The 23,284-nt window shown below is 40.2% G+C and overlaps 1 protein-coding gene across 1 annotated transcript; it reads right to left on the bottom strand.

The window, feature by feature from the left end:
• Positions 1-3,922: 3,922 nt before the first annotated feature.
• On the bottom strand, positions 3,923-8,065 carry LOC149256724 (uncharacterized). The gene is made up of 2 exons (XM_089455437.1): positions 6,817-8,065; positions 3,923-6,330 (listed from the first exon to the last, which is right to left on the bottom strand). Exons 1-2 carry the CDS (start codon positions 8,063-8,065, stop codon positions 3,923-3,925), a joined length of 3,657 nt encoding a protein of 1,218 aa, XP_089311563.1.
• Between the last annotated feature and the right edge of the window lie 15,219 nt (positions 8,066-23,284).

Below are 23,284 nucleotides of genomic sequence, written 5' to 3'. Positions count from 1 at the left end.
AGAAATACCTTGTTGTATCGCTTTCCTGTTGAGGTAGATGATACATTTGCCTGAGATCCTCTGGTTTGAATGACCCGAATATTTTTCCATCGACTGTGGAAAATGTTTGGTCTGTGGTTGGAATTTTTTCAACAACCCATCTAACCACATTAGTATATGGCAAAACTTTGGCTCGCGCTGCTATTTTGTGTAGGTATGAACATGCCAACTCTTTTAAAGTTCCTTCTGATTTGTTTTTGGAATCAACTGTAGCTTCCTCTTCCAGTTCTTTAGGCTCTTCTGCTTCTATTAAATTATAGATACTCTCCCAGCTTGTGTTTCCTAGCCTGAGGCACATCATATCCAATATCAATCCCTTCTTATTAAGCTTTGGTTCTTTAACTGCGGCAAGGGCCTTGGCTTTCTTTGATTTCTTTCCCATCTTTTCTGGATTCATGAGTTCAGAGCAATTTTGCACAAACAATTGAAAACGTAACAGAGAGATATTGCCGTTGAAAGCTAATACGAAAATGAAAAGAGTTAAGGCAATTCACATATGATAAACCGGATGTAATTAAGAATTACCACGGGTGAAATCCTCGAAGGATTCACCCTTAACTGTGAAATTAATAATTGTCATAGCCGCCAATCATAGAAAATAAATGTCATAATTACCCGTCGCATCGGCCATATGCTTAATGATTCTTTCAAGCGTGTCTTTGGATTTCCCTGATTAGCGATCAACGATAAATCGCAAATCGCAATCGGGAGATTCACTGGGTAGGACTTCAGCGTTTCAGACTAATAGCTCTGATTGTGATAAAGGAGAATATAATAAGGCAGGGTATGTTTAGTGAATAGTTTGGGTTCATGGCTTTTAAATTCATATTCACAAATAGTACTTTTTAACGAAGTTGATCGCTTGGTCCTTTTCTTTATATAATCGCAATCGGGGAATTCAATTGGTAAAGTTTAGTGTGAAAGCCCCGATAACTCCGATTGCGATAAAGTAAAATTATAATAAGGCGGGGGTATGCTTTTAAGCGAACTGGTTTAATTTATTATTTTAAAAGACTTATGCATGCAAACCATATCTCTTAACGATTTATCTTTGAAATGCGCGCCTTATTTATGAATCGCAATCGGGGAATCGGCTAGTGCTTTGGCTCTTTGTCATATGATACCTTTGACTGCCGATTGTGATTACGTTTATCGGATCGGAGGTTTTGATGAGGACCTTTTATGTGAATCCCTTTATCATTGCGATACGCGATCTTTGATCGCTTTATCGCAATGGAGAGATATTTATGATGATTATTCAAAGGAATACTTTATATTTTATTCAAAAGGTTTCATATAATGGTTCAATTACATTGAGCCTTTTGATAAAGGTTTTTCATGTATGATATGCTTAATGCCAGGCATGAGGGTTTATTAAATCACAAATTTCACTAAGTTTTTTAAAGGGACCCATTTCTAATTAAAGTTTTTGGGTAAAAATTTAGAAATGGGGGGTTGTTGTACAACACAACAATTGGCGATTCACTGGAAGAAACAATTATCTCTGAGAAAATAATGCAATATTCTAACTTTCTTTATTTGAAAATCGTTGAGTATAGAGAAAATCTAAGGACAACTTGATAATCAGGAACTCTGAATAATAGAAAATGTTTCTGCAATCTCTTTCTCATCTTGAAAAATAAAACATTCTAAGTTTATTTAAGCCTTGATTGGTTGACAAAGATAAAACAAGAAGATTTCTCCGACTTAGCTTATATAATGACTCCGTTGTCATAGGTAGAGCCTCTGCTGCCAGCAAACATTTATAGTCTCGACAGGGTTACCTTTTAACCATTCAATCATTCATTGTCCCATCCATTTTAGAGTATAATTTCTAAGAGTAAATCCAAAAAGATATGTTTCCACATATTTTCTTTATTTTTATTTTTAAAAGATAAAAAGCCATTGTCCTGGTTTGGTGGCCAACTATTGACAATGCCATTCACTGGTTGTAATTGAACTGAACAAGTTGGCTTGTGATGAGACCCCTTGTCTTATAATTATAAGCCATTACCCTATTTTGATATGCAGTATTGGTAATGTCAGTTTAATTAGTTCCCTATGATCATGGTAAGTAGGCTCGTAATGAGACCCCTTATCTTTTATATCAAACATATTTTAGAATTACACTATGAAAAATCACAATCTTTGTGGATGGGGTGAATGATTTACTCCTTAAGAGAATATGGATGACAATGTAAGAGTTGAAGATGCTAAGTTTGGATAGGGTTTTTCTTCTTATAGATAACCTCATTCGGGCTCTAACAACTTGGAATGATTTACAATATTTTTTAGATTTGAAAAGATTTTACAAAAATAAAAAGGTTTTTCAGAGTTTAGCTATTATCTTTTTTTTTTTTTGAAATGGTCGGTTGCTATATATTATATTCTGGAAAAAAACAAGGATGTAGAATCCTCTGGTACATAGATTGCGCAGACTGAGAGGGAGCAAGGGGTTTACAAAATGTGGCTGCCCCCTTGGTCCTTAAATTACTTTTTTTCCTACTGTTAAAGATAGCACTAGTATAGATTCTAATAAAGGAAAATAACAAAAAAATACATTTGAATTTCATTCAGTCAATCATGATGTGTTGGATGTGTCTTGCTGTTGATTCTTCTGGTTTATCATCTTTGGCTCCATGATTGACACTGGAGGAGCTGGTGGCGATGGTGTTCTTTTCCAGCCAGAATTTTAGAGTGGAAAGCGATTCCTCGACATGGCCGCATCGGTTTGTGAGCTGCTCGAATTGCTCTTGGAGGGAGGACACCCTATGCATGAAAAGCTGGATTTCTGCTTTGTACTTTTTAGTGTTGATGCGGTCCTGTTCAAAAAGTCTCCTACTGTGCTCGTCAAGACGCCTATCGTGCTCTTCTAATCTTGCATCTAGAAGACCCTGCTTTTCCTCTAACAATGACTGCTGAGTCCTTATTTCTTCTAGCTCAGCTTGAAGATCAGCACAGTGTAAACAATCCTCACTGCGCGCCATTGAAGGGAGGAAGATACGATAAAGAAAAAAGGTCCAGAGGGCGGGAGAGGTTAGAACGTTATTGAAAGTTCTGACTTGGAGACAGAATTTGGAGACGCTGTCAGAGAAGACAGTGCTTCCCGCTTCCTGAGCAACAAGGATAGAAGGGAGGTTGGGCGGGGGATAAATGCGCGAGCCAAAAAGAACCAGAGGTCTATGGGTAGAGAGGCAGATGGGGCAGAGGGGAATATCAGAGGTGAGAGCGGTGAAAAGGAGGGAGGAGGGAGCAGGGGAGAGCTCGTTGAAGAGGCGAGAGGAGGATGCTGAAAGCGGCGGGCAGAGGCGATGAGAGGAGAGCGAAGAGTGAGAGGATGGAGGAGCAGCTAAACGAGCCGCCCTGCAGAGACGGACTTGAGCTTTCCAGAGAACCCTGCAGAGACTAACTTGGGCCTTCCTGAAAAGCACCGCAACAGAAGTTAAAATGAATTTAAACAAAACAGAATGAAACAATACCAGAGTATGGTTTCTCCTGAGATTCTGAATAAGAGCGCTTGCTTCAAGCCGATGTAGCTGCTCTGTCGCATGACCTTGATTGACAAATCTTGGCTTGCTACTGCCCATATTTATAGGTTGGATCCAACAATAGATAGAGTGCCTAGCTGGATCCGGACTCTCAGAACTGGTGAGATATTTTACAAAATATTTTATGCAATCTCCATTTGCTGTATTTTCGATCTTCAGGCCGGCACTGTATTGATTTGTTTTCCTTTGATGGCAGGTAATTCTCTCGATCGAAGCTCGGATTTGACTGCTTATGCGTATTATGCTCTCTGCAATTTGTCCTGCTGCTGTAGAGACCATGCCCTTCGCACACTTGATGAACCTGCGAATCTGGGCGGTGTCAGGATTTTCCTGAGTCATGGCAGGATTTGGAAAGTGTCTCTATTGTTGTGCCTTAGCGCACCTTCCTGCTTTCCCACTGCGTTATTCGCATGCTTATCAGCTTCCATGTTTAGCGTGCGAAGAATGTGATAGAGTTTGATGTTTTCAAAATGTTTAAGGAGGAGTTTAATTCGCTCAATGTGTTGCTGGAGGTTGCTGTTAGGAGATCGCTGATTGTAATTCATGAGGCGAATAATAATTGAAGAGTCTCCAAAAACTAGTGCCTTTCTGATACCCATATTTTTTAATTGCAACAGACCTTGATAAAGGGCTAAAGCCTCTGCATTATTGTTTGTTTTTTTTCCCAAGCTCCATTCATAACTGCAGATTTCATCCCCTAACTCATTTAATATTACTCCTCCCGCTCCTGCTGGTCCTGGGTTGGACTTTGATGCACCATCGAAGTATAGAGTTGGACAATTATTGCTCTGAATCCACATCTTATAATCCTGGATTGGGAGTCTAATTTCCCACTCCCTAATTTGTTCATGCTGCTGTCTGTCAGTTCTCTGAGTATCCTGCTGATGGCCTGGTCGGCCTAGAATGTGCCTGATAACTGATCTCTCTTCCACTGAGTAATCTGCTGCTTTGATTTTTCCTGTATATTTTGCTGCAATTGTCTCTTGCGCCAAGATGTGAGCTTTGTTGCATGTCATTCGGACATTACTCTCTTTGTTTTGGAAGATCTTTTTATTTCTTGTGAGCCAAATTTTCCATAGAAGGTTATGAGGTATGATAGCCCAAATTCTTTTGACAATCTTGCTCCTCTTGTCTTTCCATGGGCAGTTCCTTCTCCATTCATGAATTGCCTCTGAAATGCTATGTTGGGATTGCCATTTTATATTGCCCAAGTTGGACAAGTTGATCCAGCATCTCTTCGCGAAGGGACAGTCAAGGAACAAATGATGGATGGTTTCCTCTGCTGAGCAGCAGTTGGGGCATATTGAAGGACCATTGATCCCTCTCTTTCTTAAGTTTTCAGATGTGAGGACTTTGCCTTTTAACAGCAGCCATGTGAAAAACTTAACTTTGGGAATGGCCTCGGATTTCCAGATTGTTCTCCATTGATTCCAAATGGGAATCTGATAGGTGCTATTACAGATATATTGATAGCCAGACTTGATGGTGTAGCTTGAACCCGTGGGATCCCATCGAAATCCGTCTGCTGCTCCTTTTTTAATGGGTGCTCTATTCTGAAGGTTTTTTTGGAGGATTTTGAAGTTTGGTTCTAGATTTGAAGGGATGACTGGAAATTCCCAACTAATCCAGGCTCCTGTATCTGCATCCCAATTTGATATTTGATCAAGCCTCTGAATGCCTTTACTATTGAGATGGAGAATGGAAGGGATAGCTTCTTCTATTGTATTTAGAGGTTGCAGACCCATTATCTTGTCTGTAGCATAGTTGATACTGTCCCCTCCCCCAGGGATCTTTGAGGTGTTTTGATTGAGGATGGGAATTGCTTTCTTGCAGAGATGCCAAATTTTGGTGGAATCTCTGTTGGGAATGTCTATTTCAAGAAGTCTTTGCCTTTTGCCGGTAAGGTATTTGCTTTCTATGACCTGTTTCCACCATGCTTTTGGCTCATTAATTAATCTCCAAGCCATTTTGATCCCAAATGCCAAATTTAGGATTTTAGGTGCTCTAATTCCTAGACCACCTCTGTCCTGTGATTGAATTACACTTTTCCAACTGACCAAATTGAATCTATTTTTTTCTTTTTTCCCTCCTTGCCATAAGAAATTTCGGAGGGCGGTTTCCAGCTTATGATGAAATGTGGCAGGAGCTTGGTAAAGAGTAAATCGATATAGAGGTAAGGAGGATATACCTGATTTGAGCAGAATTATTCTGCCTGCTGGATTAAGCCATTGAGTTCCCCATTGTTGGATCTTCCTTTTGACTTTGTCTATTATTTCATTCCAGGTAGCGGCTTTTAAAGATCCCAGGGTGACCGGCATCCCAAGGTAGGTGAAGTGATCCCAGTTTGCTTTGTAGGCAACTCCAAAGATGTTAGCTATGCTGTGAGCAGTTTGATTGGAGATATTCCATCCATAGATGCAACTTTTTTGAAAGTTGATCTCTCCCCCTGAGTACTCCATAAATTGATCGAGAAGAATCTTGAAGCGCCTTGCAATAGTAGTGGAAGCTCCTCCAATGAGCAGAGTGTCATCAGCAAATTGGGAGTGGTTGATGTTCTTGACTCCGTTCCCGAATTTGATGCCAGAGATGAGGCCAACTCTTCTGTTATGATCTAGAGTACTGCTGAATGATTCAGCCATAAGTATAAAAAGATAAGGGGAAAGAGGGCAGCCTTGCCTTAACCCTCTTGAGGATTGAAAGGCATCGCAAGGGCGCCCATTTATGAGAGGCGAAATCCAGGGACCTGAGATACAAGCGGCAATGGTGCTAATGAAGGCAGAATTGAATCCCATTTTCCTCAAGACAGCAAACAAGAAGGAGTGTCTTACTCGGTCAAAGGCATTGGCTAAATCGAGCTTGAGAACAAAACCTTTCTCTTGCCTTGATGTGCTGGAATGAATGGCTTCTTGGACCAAGGTGATGGTGTCATGAATTTGCCTATTTGACATGAAGCCCCCTTGATTTTCAGATATAAGGGAAGGAAGAAGGGGTTGGAGTCTAGAAGCTATAATTTTTGTGAAAATCTTGTAAGAGGAGTTACACAATGAAATTGGTCGAAACCTGGAGAAGGAAGTGGGACGATTTTCCTTGGGAATGAGGGCGAGGAATGTTGAATTTGTGAAGCCCCCCATTTTCCCTTTTCTTTGAATTCCCCTCAACATCTTTGCAAGGTCTTTTTTAATCAAATGCCAATGATCCCTGTAAAAATTGATTGGGAACCCATCTGGACCTGGAGACTTGTCCGGTTGCAGGGTCCAGATAGCTTTTCTGATTTCCTCCTCTGTTATTTCTCGATTTAGGCTGTCATTCACCTCTGAAGAGATGCTTTTCGGTAGATGCTGTAAAAGCGCAGAATAGTCAGCTTCTTCTTGATTTTCCGTGAGGAGGCTTTTGTAGTGAAGGGAGGCAGCTATTTTGATGGATTCTTGGTCGTTATGTTGGCTGCCTTGACTGTCCATTATAGTATTTACATTGTTTCTTATTTTTCTGATAGTGGCTTGCTTGTGGAAGTAAGCCGTGTTTTTGTCACCTTCTTTCAGCCATAGCTGTCTTGATTTAATTCTCCACTTGATTTCTTCCGCTCTCTTGGTGTGCATTAGCTGCCCTTGAGCTTCCCATTCTTTGCTTTTCAGCTGGTGGGTGAATCCTTGATCTTCTATTTGTTTTTGGATTTCCTCCAAGTCCTGCTGTATTTTTTTCCTAATTTTTTCAGGCTCTTGATAGCTGACTTTTGCCCAGTCCTTGAGAGCTTTTCTTGTATTTCTGATTTTTGTTTCCCAAATATGGCTTGGAGAGCCTTCTACATGGTGCTTCCAGGTTGCTTCTATGATAGCTTCAGCCTCAGCGTTGTCTCTCCACAAAGGATTATACTTGAACGGAATTGGTCCCAATTGAGAATGGGAGTCCAACGTTAAGAGGATGGGAAAGTGGTCTGAAGCTGTGGCACTGAGAATTTTTGTGTGACCAGCAGCAAAGGAGGAAAGGAGAGAGACATTAACCAGAATTCTGTCCAATCGTTCCATGATATTGCCTGGCCCCAACCTTCTGTTATTCCAGGTGTATTTTCTATTTTTTGGGATAATATCCATCAGTTCATGTTCGGACATTATCACTTCCATCTGACTTCTGAAGGGGTCGGAGGTGAAATTGCCCCCTCTTTTCTCATTCGCATGAAGGACTAAGTTGAAGTCTCCAGCTAGTATGACATTTGTGTTCTGCTCGTTATCTATATCTTCTTTCAGATCCTTCCAGCACTGTTCCTTTTCTCGATAGTGATTGGGGATATAGACATTGTAAATGATGAGGTCACGGCTCTCTTCTTTGTTACTAAGATTAGTCCTTAACCAGTTTTGATTGAGGACGGAAGACTTACAGTCCCAGTGTTGATTATTCCACATGGTTGTGATTCCTCCAGAAGCTCCTCTGGAGTTGCTACTGGCCCCTGAAAAGTTTTTTTGGGCATCTACAATTTTCTGCATTTCGCTTTGACTTTGTTTGGTTTCTTGTATCAGAACAATTTCAGGTCTTTCTATTTGGAGAAGATCTCGTAGGGCAGCTGATTTGGAGGGGTGCCCCATACCCCTACTGTTCCAAGATAAAAGCTTCATCATGAGGCATTCGAGCGAGGAGGTGCTCGCCTCTCATGGTCTTTTCCTGCTGTTTCTTTTTCTTGGGATCCTGTAATGAAGGAGTCCATAGGGGTTTGGATCCCTAGGGCAATATCCTTTTGCGTGCTTTCTTCCCGATGCTGTTTGGCTGACTTTCTTCCTGGTCCCGGCTTCTTGTGGAGGTCACTGGAGGCGCCAATGTCTTTTGAAGAACTTCTGGTAGTTCTGGGAGGGGGAGGGTCAGAGAAAGGCTGAGAGAGGATCGAGGTAATCAAGGGAGGATCGGACAGTTCCAGAGAGGGCTGGTCAGGTTGAGGATCATCAGAGGATAAAATAAGGAAAGGGTTGGAGGATGAGGGGAAAGAGGGTTCTTGGGAAGGTCCTGGAGGATTGAGAGGGGGAGAGGTGGGGCGGAGGGAGGAAGAGCCCGGATGTTCAGAGGATGGTTCTTGTTTAGACAGGGGTGCTGCTTTCTTTTTTTTCACAGTTTCCCATTGTCCTCCTTGGTCTTCAGATTCCAGATTGGTTACTTTAGTGCATCTATTAGCAAAATGACCGTATTCGTGACATACCTTGCATTTAAAGGGTATTTGCTCGTAGTCCAGCTGCTGTATGTAGCTCCAGTCATCCACCTTCAGCTTGATGGCTTCTGGCAGTCCTTTTCCGAGGTCCACTTCTACGCAGATCCTTGCACAGGCTTGCATGTTATCTTTGGGCTCGCTTCTGTCAATGTATTTACCTACTGCATTCCCAATTGCTTTGACCGATTCGTCTCCCCAACAATGCAGTGGCAGATGGGGAAGACGGACCCATACCGGAACCGCATTAGGGATGTCTAGCTCAGGGTCGAAATCAGGGGTCCACTTGTTCAGATATAGCCCTCGAGAGTCCATAAAATAGGGCCCGTTCCTGAATATCAAATCCTTATCTGCCTTGGTTTCAAAATGAAAGGTATAGTAGCCTTTGCCACAGAAGCGAATCGAGATCTTTCCTTGTATTTTATCGGACCAATTCCTTTCCACCCATCGCTGGATTATCTTTGGTGAAGGCCATAAGCCTGTAAACTGCCCTATGAGCCCTTTTTCTGCTAATGATAGAGCTGCCATTCGAGGAAGAGATGGAGGCAGCTGGACTTCTTGGAGAATATCCAACTTCTTAACAAATTTTGAAGTTGCTGGTTTCGGTCGGGCAGGGGGCAGAGACTTTACCAGGTCAGAAAAAGCTTTCTCCGCATCCCCAAGGGAAGGATCTGGTTGGGCCATGGCTGAAGCCAGGGCCCGGAAGGCAGGCCTCGCGGCCCAGGCCGAGGCGGCGGTGCTGCAGCTGCACGCAGAAGGTCTTCAGTCTCCGCTCCCGCGATCTCCAGCTCCGCGATTCCAATAAAAAAAAAAAAAAAAAAAATAAAAAAATATTGTTATTGTTATTGTTGTTGTTGTTGTTTTTTTTTTGTAAGCTTGGTAGGACTACATCTTCATGTCTAACTTCTCACCCCAATCACGAGGATAGCACAAGATTTGAACCCAAGATATCCGGTTCGGTGAGACTTCATTTCCACAACCATTCGAGTTTAGCTATTATCTTATTCCCTTGTTCTTTCTTCTTTTCCTTTAAGGTTTTCATCTATCAAAAGTAAATAGTAATACTATTTTCTTTAAGCAAATTTCAAATCAGTAAAGAACAATAAAAGGCTATTTCCAACCTTATTTTATAGCAAACAAACAAAACTGCAGATCCACACAAATTCACACAAAGTTGAATATTTACAAATAAGAAGGGGTTACCTTCTTAAGTAATTTTTTTTCAAGATAAGCCCATTGACAGGAAGAGAATCTCTCTTTCCTGATAGATCTTGCAATATAAATGTTGATGGGACTATCTTCTCGATGATTTGAAACGGTCCTAGCCACATTTTCTGAAATTTAGTGTGTTTACCTTTATCTTCGTGGGCTTTGTCCCATTTCAAAACAAGATCACCAATCTGTAAAAATTTTGAGCCGGTGGAAGTTGTATCAAAAGAGGACTTAACAACCTGTTGATGCTTTTCATGTGTAATTCTGGCTTTTTCCCTTTCTTCTTCTAATTTAAGGATTTGATTATGTCTTAATTGAATAGAAGATGAGGGATTTTCTTCAATAAATTGCACTAAGGCTAGTGATGGGAGTGCTAAGTTGGCTGGTATGACAACTTCCTTTCCATACACTAAATTGAATGGAGAAGTGCCTATTGAGGCCTTCTGTGTTATGCGATCTACCCATAGTGCAAATACTAAAGAGCTGTGCCAATTCTTTTGATTTTGATCAGTAATTCTCTTAATGATTTTGATAAGATTTTTATTGGTCGATTATGCTAAACCATTACCCTGAGGGTAATAGTTTGCAGAGTATTTCAATTTAAACCCTCTTTTAATAGCAAATTCAAGTATGGTATTTCCATAGAAATAAGATGCATTATCGAAAATGAGAGCATTAGGTACTCCAAACCTGGTGATGATTAACTGATCTATGAAGTTAATAATTGCTTCAGAATTGGCTACCTTTAAAGGAATTGCTTCTACCCACTTTGTGAAGTAATCTGTGGCTGTAAGGATATATCTGTGCTGTTTGGATGAATGTGGAATAATTTCTCCGATAATATCCAGTCTCCATTGTTCAAAAGGTTGTTCGATGTTGACTGGTTGCAAAGGAAATGCCGGCTTCCTTTGTCTTCCACTGGTAGTCTGACACATTCTGCATTTCCTTAGATATTCATGGGAATCCTTGAACAACATGGGCCAATAATAACTAGCATGTATAATTTTGTGAGCTATTGTATCACCTCCAAAATTTCCTCCTGCTGGACCATCATGTAATTCCTGCAAGACCTTTTGTGCCTCAGTTTTTTCAAGGCATCTTAACAAAACCGAATCATAATTCCTTCTAAATAACACATCATCAATAATCTCAAAGTTTTAGCTTTCAGTTTTATGGCACGTTTATTTTTATAGGAAATATTAGAAGGAGCATATCCATTTTTCAAATAAAATATCAAATCTGCATATTGGGATTCAGGATTGATGGTACTTATCTCATTGATCTCTTCAATATTGTTGGAACCTTCATGTTCCTGAATGTTAGAAGCTCCTGCTAACAACCTGCAAAAACCTTGGCCTTTGACAATCTTTGCTGGTTTAATGTCCAAATCATATTCTTGTAATGTCGTGACCCAGTTTTCCCTCTTCTCTCCCAATTCCCTTTGGACTAGTAATTGTCTTACTGCTGAAAAAGGGACTATTACTTTTGTATGAGTCTTTAAGAGAAAGGGTCTAAAGTGTTTAATGGATTTGAACACAGCAAAGGCTTGCTTTTCCACATCGGAGTAATTAAGCTCAACACCTTGAATATTTGAACTAAAAAATGATATGGGTGCTTCCATGTTTTGATCATTGATTTGTGTTAACACAACTGCATATGAAGTATCGGATGCCAAAGTGTATAAAATGAAATGATTGGAAAAATTGGGAGTGTTTAATGTAGGAGCATTTATGATTGCTTGTTTGATTGAATCAAAAGCTTCCTTTTCTTTATGCCCCCATTTAAACACTGAGTTTTTCTTGATCATGGTTTGTAATGGTAAAACAATCTGTGAAAAATCTGGAACAAATCTTTTTACAAAATTTATTTGACCTAAAAACGATTGCATTGATTTTTTATTATGTGGAAGTGGAATATCATAAATCTCTTTGATTCTATCTAGATCAATATAAATACCATCTTTTGAGACAATGAACCCCAAGAGTTTACCTTGGTCAAGAGCAAAAAATGACTTCTTAGGATTCAATGAAATCCCATACCTTTTATAGTGTTCAAAGATTTGTTTCAAATCATGTAAATGATTTGCTCTTTTCTTAGAGAAGACAGTAATGTCATCTAAATAGACAACAACTGACTTATTAATTAAACCTTTGAATGCTATATCCATTGCTCTTTGGAATGTAGCCCCAACATTAATCAATCCGAAAGGCATTTTTTGGTAGGCATATGTTCCCCACTTAGTCCTGAAAGTAGTCTTGAGTCTGTCATTGGGGTGTACCAATATTTGGTTATACCCAGAAAAACCATGTAAGAAAGAAATTAATTCAGAACCAACTACTGAATGAAGAGTTTGCTCCATTGTTGGTAGTGGGAAGTTATCTTTTTTACTAGCCTTATTAAGATTTCTGAAATCAATACAAATTCTAATGTCACCATTCTTCTTCCTAACAGGCACTAAGTTAGAAACCCACTTTGAATGTCTAACAAGAAAAATTATCTTAGCCTTCAAGAGTTTGTTTAACTCTACTTTAATCTGATTTTCTAGGTTCGGATGAATTTTCCTAATTTCTGCTATACTAGTTTCTCTTTAGATATCAATGGAATTGTATGTTGTATGATATAAGTATCATATGTTTTCAAGTCATCATAATTCCAAGCAAAGACATTTTTATATCTATTCAATAGTCTGATAAATGCAAATCTTTCTTCTGAAGTAAGTCCTAATCCCAGATTGATATTTTGTGGTTTGGCCTCAGTGCCAAGATTTATTAATTCAAATCTTAAAGTAGAACTTTGAAGTTTTGAATTAGTAACCTATTTAAACCTATCTTTGATGTCATAAAGATCTTCAAGCTTGACCACTACTTTAGGTATAGAATTCTCCTCAAGTTTTTGCTTCATTTGAAGATCATGCTCACTTTCATCAATAATTTGGTCATCGTAGGACTTATCAGAAATTAAGAAATTTAAAATGTCATCGTCATGATTGAATACTTGCTAGTTAGTGACATTATCAGGAATCGATGGTCTAAAAATTAATTCTACTGAAAATCTATCAGGACTGTAATCCTCAGATGGAAGGAGCTTAGAAGCAACATTGGTTAGTAAATCTGCTGCTGCATTCTGAGATCTAGGAATGGGAGAAATATTAAATGCTAGAAAGTGAGATACAAGGTCTTGTACCAAGGATTGATAATGTTTAAGGTGACTAGAAAGGCAATGTATAGTATTCCTGACTTGCTTAATAACAATTTCAGAGTCACTGAACACTTTCAGATATTGCACCTTAAGGCCTATTGCTTTATAAAGTCCTTGAATCAATGCTTCATATTTAGCAGTATTATTTGTACACTCAAATTCTAGTCTACAGGATAACATAGTTTTTCTCCTTCAGGACTAACTAAAATACATCCTGCTCCTGCAACGTCATTAGATTTTGACCTGTCAAAATATAAAGACCAAAATATAGGTTTATCTACAATTTTATTTACAATTTCCTCAGCAATATTAACACACCTTGATGTATCTGTATGGGAAATTTTTTCTATTTGAGATGTGAAACTATTAATTGAGAATGGTGATGATTGAGCACTAAAATTACCAAAGAATGATTCAGATGAGTAGTTACCAAGGATGTTATTGTTGAATGCTATGGGCTAGTTTTGTTGCTCAAATTCTATTACAGTATGAGTCATATGCTTCTCCCAATCAATCTTGATCTGATTTGGCTTCCCTTTGTAGGGAAGCCACATGTGAGACCAATCGGTAGAAATGTAACCATGAAGTTTCTCAGACCAATCTCTACTTAGAATCAAACCATAAAACTCAGGAATATCAACAATTAATATATCAATTCTCTGAACTACTCTTGGATCAGCTGATAACCTAATGGTAACTGAATTGATTTCTCCCAATACTTGGACCTTAGTTCTATCCAACTGGACAATATGCACTGCAGACTTTTGGGGTTCTATATTTAGTTTAGAACAAACCGAAGCTGGCATTATATTCGATGAAGCCCCTGAGTCTATCAAGCAGTTATGCAGATTTCTATTATAAATCTCGTAGGTCAAGAGAAAATGAGGAGTATGGGAATTAGATCTATCTCTGATTAGAACAACATTAGTAGCTTCTACTCTATCGGATGGTGGCTTACCTGTTCCATTAGCTGCCTTGGACAGTACAACATTTGGAAGAGGAGAAGAAGGTACTGCATTTAATTCTTTGAGCAACAATTTCTGTTGATGTTTGAGATTGCTAAGCTCAAATATAGAGATATTTGCTCTAGTTTTCTTCATGTCTTCAATGATGTTGTAATCCATAGAGTCGGCAACTACTAATGTCTTAGATGATGAGGGTGGATTGGAAGATGATGGCTGATTTTGAGTAGGTATTGCTATAGACTTCTTTGTGCGAACCCTTTATTTAGTAGTAGGACCCATATTCTTCTTATTTTGAGTTGGTTGAACAAGTTCAGTGGTTCCTTTACTCCTGGTACTTTCTGGAAAAGCTTCCTGTTCATTTTTAGTATCTGAATTGGGCAAAATGAAGTCCCACATACCATGACATTCTACAACTTCTTCTTCCTCAGTTTCGTCAGATGATAAGACTGTATCTTCCTCTTCATCGTTCTCAGGATCTGATTCTGCATTAGATATAGCATTAGGTGGTTTTGATTCTGGTTTCTTAAAGTTTCTAAATGGCTTCTTAGTAGAGGTCTCGGCTACTTGTTTTTTAACTTCTACCATCTCATTTGACATAGTCTTTAATGTTGGAAATAATACTGAGAGGGGGGGAGGTGAATCAGTGTTATGAAGTCAATTATTTTCTTTTTCACACCCAGATCATATACGCTACTTTAGTTAGAGAAAACCGCGTATATACGCAACTACATATAAGGAAACAAGCGTATACCATGCAGACTTATAATTTAATTTATCTCACAGATGTTGATCATTAATCTGTGTGTCAAAATCAAATAAACAGTAACCAGAAACAATGAAATAGAGCAGAAGACAATCACACACAAGAACACAAGATATAAGGTGGAAACCCAATGTGGGAGAAAACCACATGCTGCAATTTGTCTCTATCTTCTTTTAATTAGAAACTTCTTTTTACAATGTTTCTGTACTGGTGCAGTCCTTTACCAGTACGTAGGTTGCTACTTGCAGAGAGCTACAACCCTCTCTCGTTCTCCGGCTTCTCCTGGAAGGGAGCTACAACCCCCTTAGTTCTTGTACTAGCTTGGATACTAGTACACAGGCTGCTACCTGCAGAAGGCTACAACCTTCTCTTTGCTTCCAGGGACCACGTTTCATAAATTTTCAGACTGGATCCATGAACATCAATCAATCATCAAGAATTTCTGTATCAAACAATCTTCTTTTCACTAATTAACACTGAATCAAATAGAAACTTCTCTGATAGTTGTACCCAGAACACAGTAACAGTAACCACACACCAAATTCTGAACCCAGAACACTGCAGCAATAAACAGAAGCATATAGAACACAATTTAAGAGATGTATGCTACTTCAATAACCAAAAACCTGCGTGCATACGCTTTTGTGTTTGGACCAACCTGCGTATACGCTGTTTTTACTCACAGAACCAGCGTGTATACGTGCCTTCGCTTCACTGAACTTGCGTATAGATCTATAAAGGATAATTCACTCTTTCACACATTTAGACATTAGTTGACCCAGATTACCAAATTTATAGATCAAGCATGCGCCACATATAACATATCAAAATTATACAAAGATACTATTATTCAAGCCTTAAGATTTTGACCCATCAATAGAACTTATCCTTCTCCTTGTGCTCAGGTTCCTCCTTCATTCAGATCCAGTTCTGCACCATAATCCAATCACCAATATTCCAGATCTAGCACTTTATCAGATATTCATTAATTCAGATGCTCTTTTTCCAACTGATCTCCTTCCTCTTTTATAGTCTTAGGCCTTTCACAATACCATGGTCCAAAACCATAACAAAACAATACCATGGACCCAATACTTGGGATCAACACTTCTGATGAGATACCATGGCCTAAAACCATAGGTTCAAATACCCAAGGACTAAATACCACGAACCAAAAATAAGTTCTCCCACATGTACGCGCTTTTCCTTGCATGAAAGTGCGTATATACGTATATGCAACTTATGAACGACTAACCCGCGTGTATACGCGTATACGTCATGGTGAACCTGCGTATATATATTTTTCTTTCATTCTGAGAGGCTGAACTGAGATCTGTCACCAGAGAGAGTTTCCATCAAGAACAACACCTGTGCCATAGTGCCAAACCTGTGCCATTAGGGTTGTGCTCCCCCTGAGTACATGCTGAAATCCCTGCTCTGCTGTGCTGACCATGCTCCCCCTGACTGTAGGCAAGATCTGTAAAAAGATGTTCTTCAAGAAGAACCATGACTTATACATCATAAAAGACCTTCCTATCACCAAAAGACTCTATACATACATCCATCGGCCAACCAAGTGGGGATCATCTAGAAATTTACATATGAAAACCAAGTACATTACATCATTCATCCCAGGCATAGTGGGGAAACCAAAATAGGCCGTTACATGACCTTGACAATAAACGATATACATGACATAGAGACGAAATATCTAGAGCAAGACTTATGAAAGTCACTAATAACTGATATCAGCAACATCTGTCAATTACTATTCAGATCAGCAACCATGTTTTCCTTCTGTTCTCCTTCTTGTTGGGTTGTGTTATAATCTTTCCACGACTAACCCACGTAGTGAACCGGGGGGTTAGAGGGGGGGCGGAGCCCCCCCTTCATTGCGCCGATTGCATAGCGGCAGCCCCCTCTGTCCGGGGGGTTTGAGGGGGGTGGGTAGCCCCCCTCTACGGGGTCCGGGGCAGTGCCCCGGGAATTTTTTTTTTTGGACCCTATATTAGGTTGGGCGAACCTACCTATGGTTTTCGGTCCATGGTTTTGGACGCAATGGTTTTCGGTCCATGGTATTGGATGCTTCGGCATGTATAAATATGTATTGTAACATTGAAAGGAATATAATGAAAAATCAAGCTGGTAGTCCCGGTTTTGGGATCCGGGGAAATCTCTGTGTATATGTGTTTTATGTGTTATGCTCTCGCATTATTTATTTTTCGGTGATTTAGAATTCGTATGCAGGTAATTTCTGTACGGCGTTAAACCCTACATTTGGTATCAGAGCTGGTTTGGCTTCAAGGGGACGCCTTTGTTGCTGAGGGGTTTTGCTCGGGCCTGTGGTAGACCCTGTTCAGTGGGAGATCTGCGAGATCGATTCTGGTGGTGAAAGAAGATGGCGAGCAACGGAAAGATAGAGATCGAGAAGTTCAATGGTCAGAGTTTTGAGTTGTGGAAACTCAAGATGGAGGATCTGTTGGTGGATAAAGATCAGTGGATCGCGGTAGATCCAGGTACTAAACCAATGGGAGTCATCGATGAAGAATGGAAGAAATTGGATCGGAAGGCAAAGAGCACAATACAATTGTGTGTCTCAGATTTAGTATTGCTGAATGTATCAGGGGAAGCTACGACGAAGGCTTTGTGGGACAAGTTAGGGACTTTGTACCAATCTAAGTCTCTGGTGAATAAACTGTTCCTACGGAAAAAGCTGTATAACCTGAGGATGAAAGATGGAGACTTGGTGACAGAGCATCTGAACGCATTTAATACTGTGGTAAGTCAGTTAGCATTTGTTGATATTAAAATTCTAGATGAAGATAAGTGCATCAGTTTGTTGTGTTCTATACCAGATTCGTGGGATAGTCTGGTTATTGCAATAGGTAGCAATGCAATTGCTTTGCAGTTTGATGAAATAGTCTCAGCCTTGCTGATGGAGGAGATGAGATGGAAAAATATGGAGAGCGAGAATGGTGATGCCTTGTCTGTACGAGGACTGTCCTAGAATAGAAACAAAAATAAGTCATCGAGTGGGAGATCTAAATCTAGAGGGAGATCTAAATCTCCAGGAAAACCTGTAAAGGTGGTGTGCTGGAAATGTGGAAAGGAAGGGCACTTCAAAAGGGATTGTAAATCTAAAGCTCTTGATAAAGGAAAGGGATCTGATGATGCTCCTTCTGCAGAGGCGAAAACCACATCAGATGAAGGTGGGGATGTGTACTTGGCTTCTTCAAGTACACATGTAGATCATGAGGCATGGTTGATTGACTAAGGTGCATCCTTTCACTTCACTCCCCATAGAGAGTGGTTCTGTGAGTATGAGAAATACGATGGTGGTGATGTCTTCTTAGGAGATGATAGGAAGGCTAGAATCATTGGTCGCGGAAAAGTAAAGTTGAAGTTGCAAGGTGGAAGGGTTAGAGCACTTTCGGGTGTTCTGCATATTCCTGCATTGGCCAGAAATCTGATTTCTGTAAGCAAGTTGGATGATGCAGGTGCAAAAACAGTGTTCGAGAAGGATACCTGGAAGATGGTTCGGGGAGCACTGGTATTGATGCGGGGAGTTCGGACTGGAACTCTGTACAAGCTGCAAGGTAGCACTGTTGTTGATGGGTGTAACAGTTCTGTGGTTCCTGAAAGTGGAGCTGAAAATCTAGTGGTCTCTAGAGAGAAGACCATGCTGTGGCATCAAAGGCTTGGACATATTGGAGAGAAGGGCCTTCGAATACTTCATGGTAAAGTTATGGTAGAAAGTATGAGTAATAGCTCTTTGGATTTTGATTTCTGTGAAAATTGTGTATATGGGAAGCAGAATCGGGTGAGTTTCCCCTCTGGTGCTAAGAGGGCGAAACAGATATTAGAGCTTGTGCACAGTGATGTGTTTGGACCTGTGAAAGTTCCATCACTGGGTAAGTCTGTGTACTATGTATCATTTATAGATGACTTCTCAAGGAATACATGGATATATTTCCTTAAGAAGAAATCTGAAGTCTTTGACAGGTTTAAAGAATTTAAGGCTCTGGTGGAAAATCAAACATAGAAGAAGATAAAGGTGTTGAGGACAGATAATGGTGGAGAGTTTTGCGGCAAGGAATTTGAAGAATTCTGAAAGAAGTGTGGTATAGCACGGCAGAAGACTACTCCATATACACCTTAGCAAAATGGAGTCGCAGAAAGAATGAACAAGACGTTGATGGAAAGGGCAAGAAGCATGCTCAGTGGTGCCAGGTTAGGACAAGAATTCTGGGCAGAGGCGATGGATACTGCATGTTACTTGGTCAACAGGTCACCTTCATCAGCGTTGGAGGATAAGACTCCACAAGAAGTATGGACTGGTAAGAAACCCTCTCTTTCACATCTGAGGGTATTTGGATGTGATGCATATGTACATGTTCCAAAGGAGAAACGAACCAAGTTGGATAGTAAATATGAAAAGTGCATCTTTATTGGGTATAAGGATGGTTTAAAAGGTTATAAGCTTTGGAACCCAGTCACACGGAAGGTTGTGTACAGTCGAGATGTGGTGTTTAGAGAGGTAAAAGATGTTATTAAACATGAAGTCCAACCAAAGGAACCTGAGAAGATAGAGTTTGAGCTAAAGGAGGAGGAATCAGACTCTACAACAGAGGAGGAATCAGAAGATGAAGAGCCACAAACTCCGGTTCTGAGAAGATCAATTCGAGAAAGAAGGCAGCCAGAAAGGTATAGTCCATCTGCTTTCTGTTCAAATTTTGCTTTGTCTGTTACTGATGATGATCCCAGAACTGTGAAGGAAGCAGTGGATTCAGAGGATGAAAAACTCTGGAAAGAGGCCATGGTTGATGAAATGGCATCTTTACACAAAAATGAGGCTTGGGATCTGGTGGAGTTGCCGGCTGGAAGGAAACCCATTGGCAGCAAATGGGTGTTCAAAAAGAAGACAAATGCAGAAGGGAAGGTGGAGAAATACAAAGCTCGGTTGGTAGCAAAAGGTTATTCCCAGGTGCCGGGAATTGATTTTGGTGATATTTTTTCCCCTGTTGCCAAGGTAACTTCTATTAGGTTACTTTTATCTGTTGCTGCTGCTTTTGATTTTGAGGTAGAACAGATGGATGTGAAGATAGCATTTCTTCACGGGGATTTGGAAGAGGAAATCTACATGAAGCAACCTGAAGGCTTTGCGGTGAAGGGTAAGAAAGAACTGGTATGCAAGTTAAAGAAGTCTCTGTATGGGTTAAAACTGTCACCAAGGATGTGGTATCAGAAATTTGATACATTTATACGGGGACTTGGCTTCACCAGAAGCAAAGCAGATCACTGTGTGTATTTGAAATTAATTGGTGACCGTGTTATTTATCTGGTCTTGTATGTGGATGATATGTTGCTGGTTGGAAATGACAAAGAAATTATCCAGGATTTGAAGACCCAATTGTCCTCCAAATTCGACATAAAAGATCTTGGTGCTACAAACTATATTTTGGGCATGGAAATTAAAAGAGATCAGGCAAAGAGGAAGCTCTGGTTAAACCAGAGGAAGTATGTCGAGACAATACTGCAGAGGTTTAATATGCAGGATAGTAAACCGGTGAAGGTTCCTATTCCTGTAGGTGTGAGGTTATCTGCTGAACAGTGTCCCAAGACACAAGAAGAGGAAGAGGACATGTCCCGTGTTCCATATGCGAGTGCAGTCGGTAGCTTGATGTATGCAATGGTCTGTACTCGACCAGACATTGCACATGCAGTGGGAGTATTGAGCAAGTTTATGTCAAAACCAGGGAAGGAGCACTGGACAACAGTGAAACGGGTTTTCAGGTATTTGCGTGGCACTAGTGATTATGGTGTGTGCTACCAAGGAAGACCAGGATTGGACAGAGTGTTGGATAATTGTGGCTTTGTTGATGCAGACTGGGCTGGAGATCTGGATCAGAGAAGATCTACAAGTGGGTATGTATTTAACCTATTTGGAGGTGCAGTCAGTTGGATGAGTAAGAAACAATCTATAGTGGCACTATCAACTACAGAGGCAGAATACATGGTAGCCACTCATGCAAGCAAGGAAGCAGTTTGGTTGCAGAGATTGTGTTCAAGTATGGGGTTAGTACAGGGAGCTATAAGAATAGACTGTGACAGCCAAAGTGCAATTTTCTTGGAAAAGAACCATGCTTATCATTCAAAGACAAAGCACATTGATGTTCAGTATCACTTTGTGAGGGATATGATAGAAGACAAAAAGGTGTTGCTGGTAAAGGTGGACACTTTGAAGAATACTGCAGATGCATTGAAAAAATCTGTGAGCTCTGAGAAGTTCTCTTGGTGTAGAGAAACAATGGGCATTTCAGGGCTGGAAAATGACTAAGCTCTCTTGTGCCCCCCTGTGGAAAGAAAACAACAAGTGGGAGATTGTTGGGTTGTGTTATATTCTTTCCACGACTAACCTACGTAGTGAACCGGGGGGTTAGAGGGGGGGTGGAGCCCCCCCTTCGTTGCGCTGATTGCGCGCCGCCCCCCCCTGTCTGGGGGGTTTGAGGGGGGCGGGTAGCCCCCCTCTACGGGGTCCAGGGCAGTGCCCTGGGAATTTTTTTTTTTTGGACCCTATATTAGGTTGGGCGAACCTACCTATGGTTTTCGGTCCATGGTTTTGGATGCTTCGGCATGTATAAATATGTATTGTAACATTGAAAGGAATATAATGAAAAATCAAGCTGGTAGTCCCGGTTTTGGGATCGAGGGGAAAATCTCTGTGTATATGTGTTTTATGTGTTATGCTCTCGCATTGTTTATCTTTCTGTGATTTAGAATTCGTATGCAGGTAATTTCTGTACGGGGTTAAAACCTACACTTCTGCAGCTGATCCACATGAACCCAAAATAGATGTGTACTCGAACCAAGAGCTTCTAATGTAATGCCAACAATGCATTATCAGAAGTTTATCTGCTCCCCCTGAACCTGTGCCAGATGGTCTCTGTCAGACCCATATCAGACTTTCTTCAACCAGAGTTTGTCCCCACTGATTTCTTTCAAACTACCATATACGCGACTGTCTCTGCATAAACTGGCGTATGTATGTGGATCCTCCTCAGGCAACTCACGTACACCCACTTTTCTCTGAAACAGACAAGTTTCAACAGCAAGATGATGCATCAACTACTCCCAGCTTCTGTCTGAGGTATTCAAAAGTTTCCCTGGGCAGTGGTTTGGTGAGAATATCAGCAACTTGTTCCTTAGAGGGAACATACTCCAATTTGACCTTTTGTTCCAACACTTGTTCCCGGAGAAAATGATACTTGATCGGTATGTGCTTAGTCTTTGAATGCATGACAAGATTCTTTGAGATACTGATAGCACTTGTATTATCACATAAGATGGAGATAGGTGGAGTACAAGTGATTTGAAAATCCTGCAAAGTTTGCATCATCCAAAGGATTTGTGTGCAACAAGATGCGGCAACCACATATTCTGCTTTAGCTGTAGATAAAGCAATCGAACTCTGTTTCTTGTTGAACCAAGATACTAATCTGGAACCCATAAAGAATGCACCACCACTTGTTCTTTTTCTGTCATCCACACTTCCAGCCCAATCTACATCTGTATAAGCATGAAGAGTGAGATCTGTATCTCTTAGATACCACAGGCCATAGTTTTGAGTTCCTTGAAGATACTTGAAAATTCTCTTTACTTCCTGAAAATTAGTTTCCTTAGGATTTGCCTAAAATCTTCCAACCATTCCCACTGCATGCATGATGTCTGGTCGGGTACCTATTAAATAGAGCAGACTTCCAATCATGGATCTATAAGTTGGTTGATGCACTGCTGTTGATTCATCATTTGCACTGAGGCTACATCCTGTAACCATAGGGGTACATACTGGTTTCGAATATTCCATGCCATACTTCTTCAAAATCTGCTTGAGGTACTTGGTTTGAGATAAAAAGATACCACCTTCATTTTGTTGGATTTGTAATCCAAGAAAATATGTCAGTTCTCCAAGCAAGGACATTTCGAATTCTTTCTGCATCACCAAGGCAAAGTTTTGACTCATAGCTTCTTCATTGCTGCCAAAGATGATATCATCAACATACACAACAAGTATTAGCAATTTGTTATTTTCAATTTTTATATAAAGATTGCTATCTGCTGATCCTTTTGAGAAACCTTGTTGATGAAGATATTTGTCCAGACGATAATACCAAGCCCTTGGAGCTTGTTTAAGACCATAGAGAGCCTTCTTAAGTCTGCATACAAGTTTTGGATCATTTCCAAGAATGAATCCATCTGGTTGCTCAATATACACTTCTTCTTCTAAGTCTCCATTTAGAAAAGCTGATTTCACGTCCATTTGAAATATTTTGAACTTCTGAAAGCTTGAGAGATCAAGGAACATTCGGATGGCCTC

The sequence above is a fragment of the Pinus tabuliformis genome, chromosome 7 (assembly GCF_031772625.1).
Source record: "Pinus tabuliformis cultivar Carrire ecotype Pingquan chromosome 7, CPIR1, whole genome shotgun sequence".
NCBI classification, from domain to species: domain Eukaryota; kingdom Viridiplantae; phylum Streptophyta; class Pinopsida; order Pinales; family Pinaceae; genus Pinus; species Pinus tabuliformis.
The sequence above is the reverse complement of the archived record's forward strand: the minus strand, read 5'-3'. Positions and strand labels throughout refer to the sequence as shown.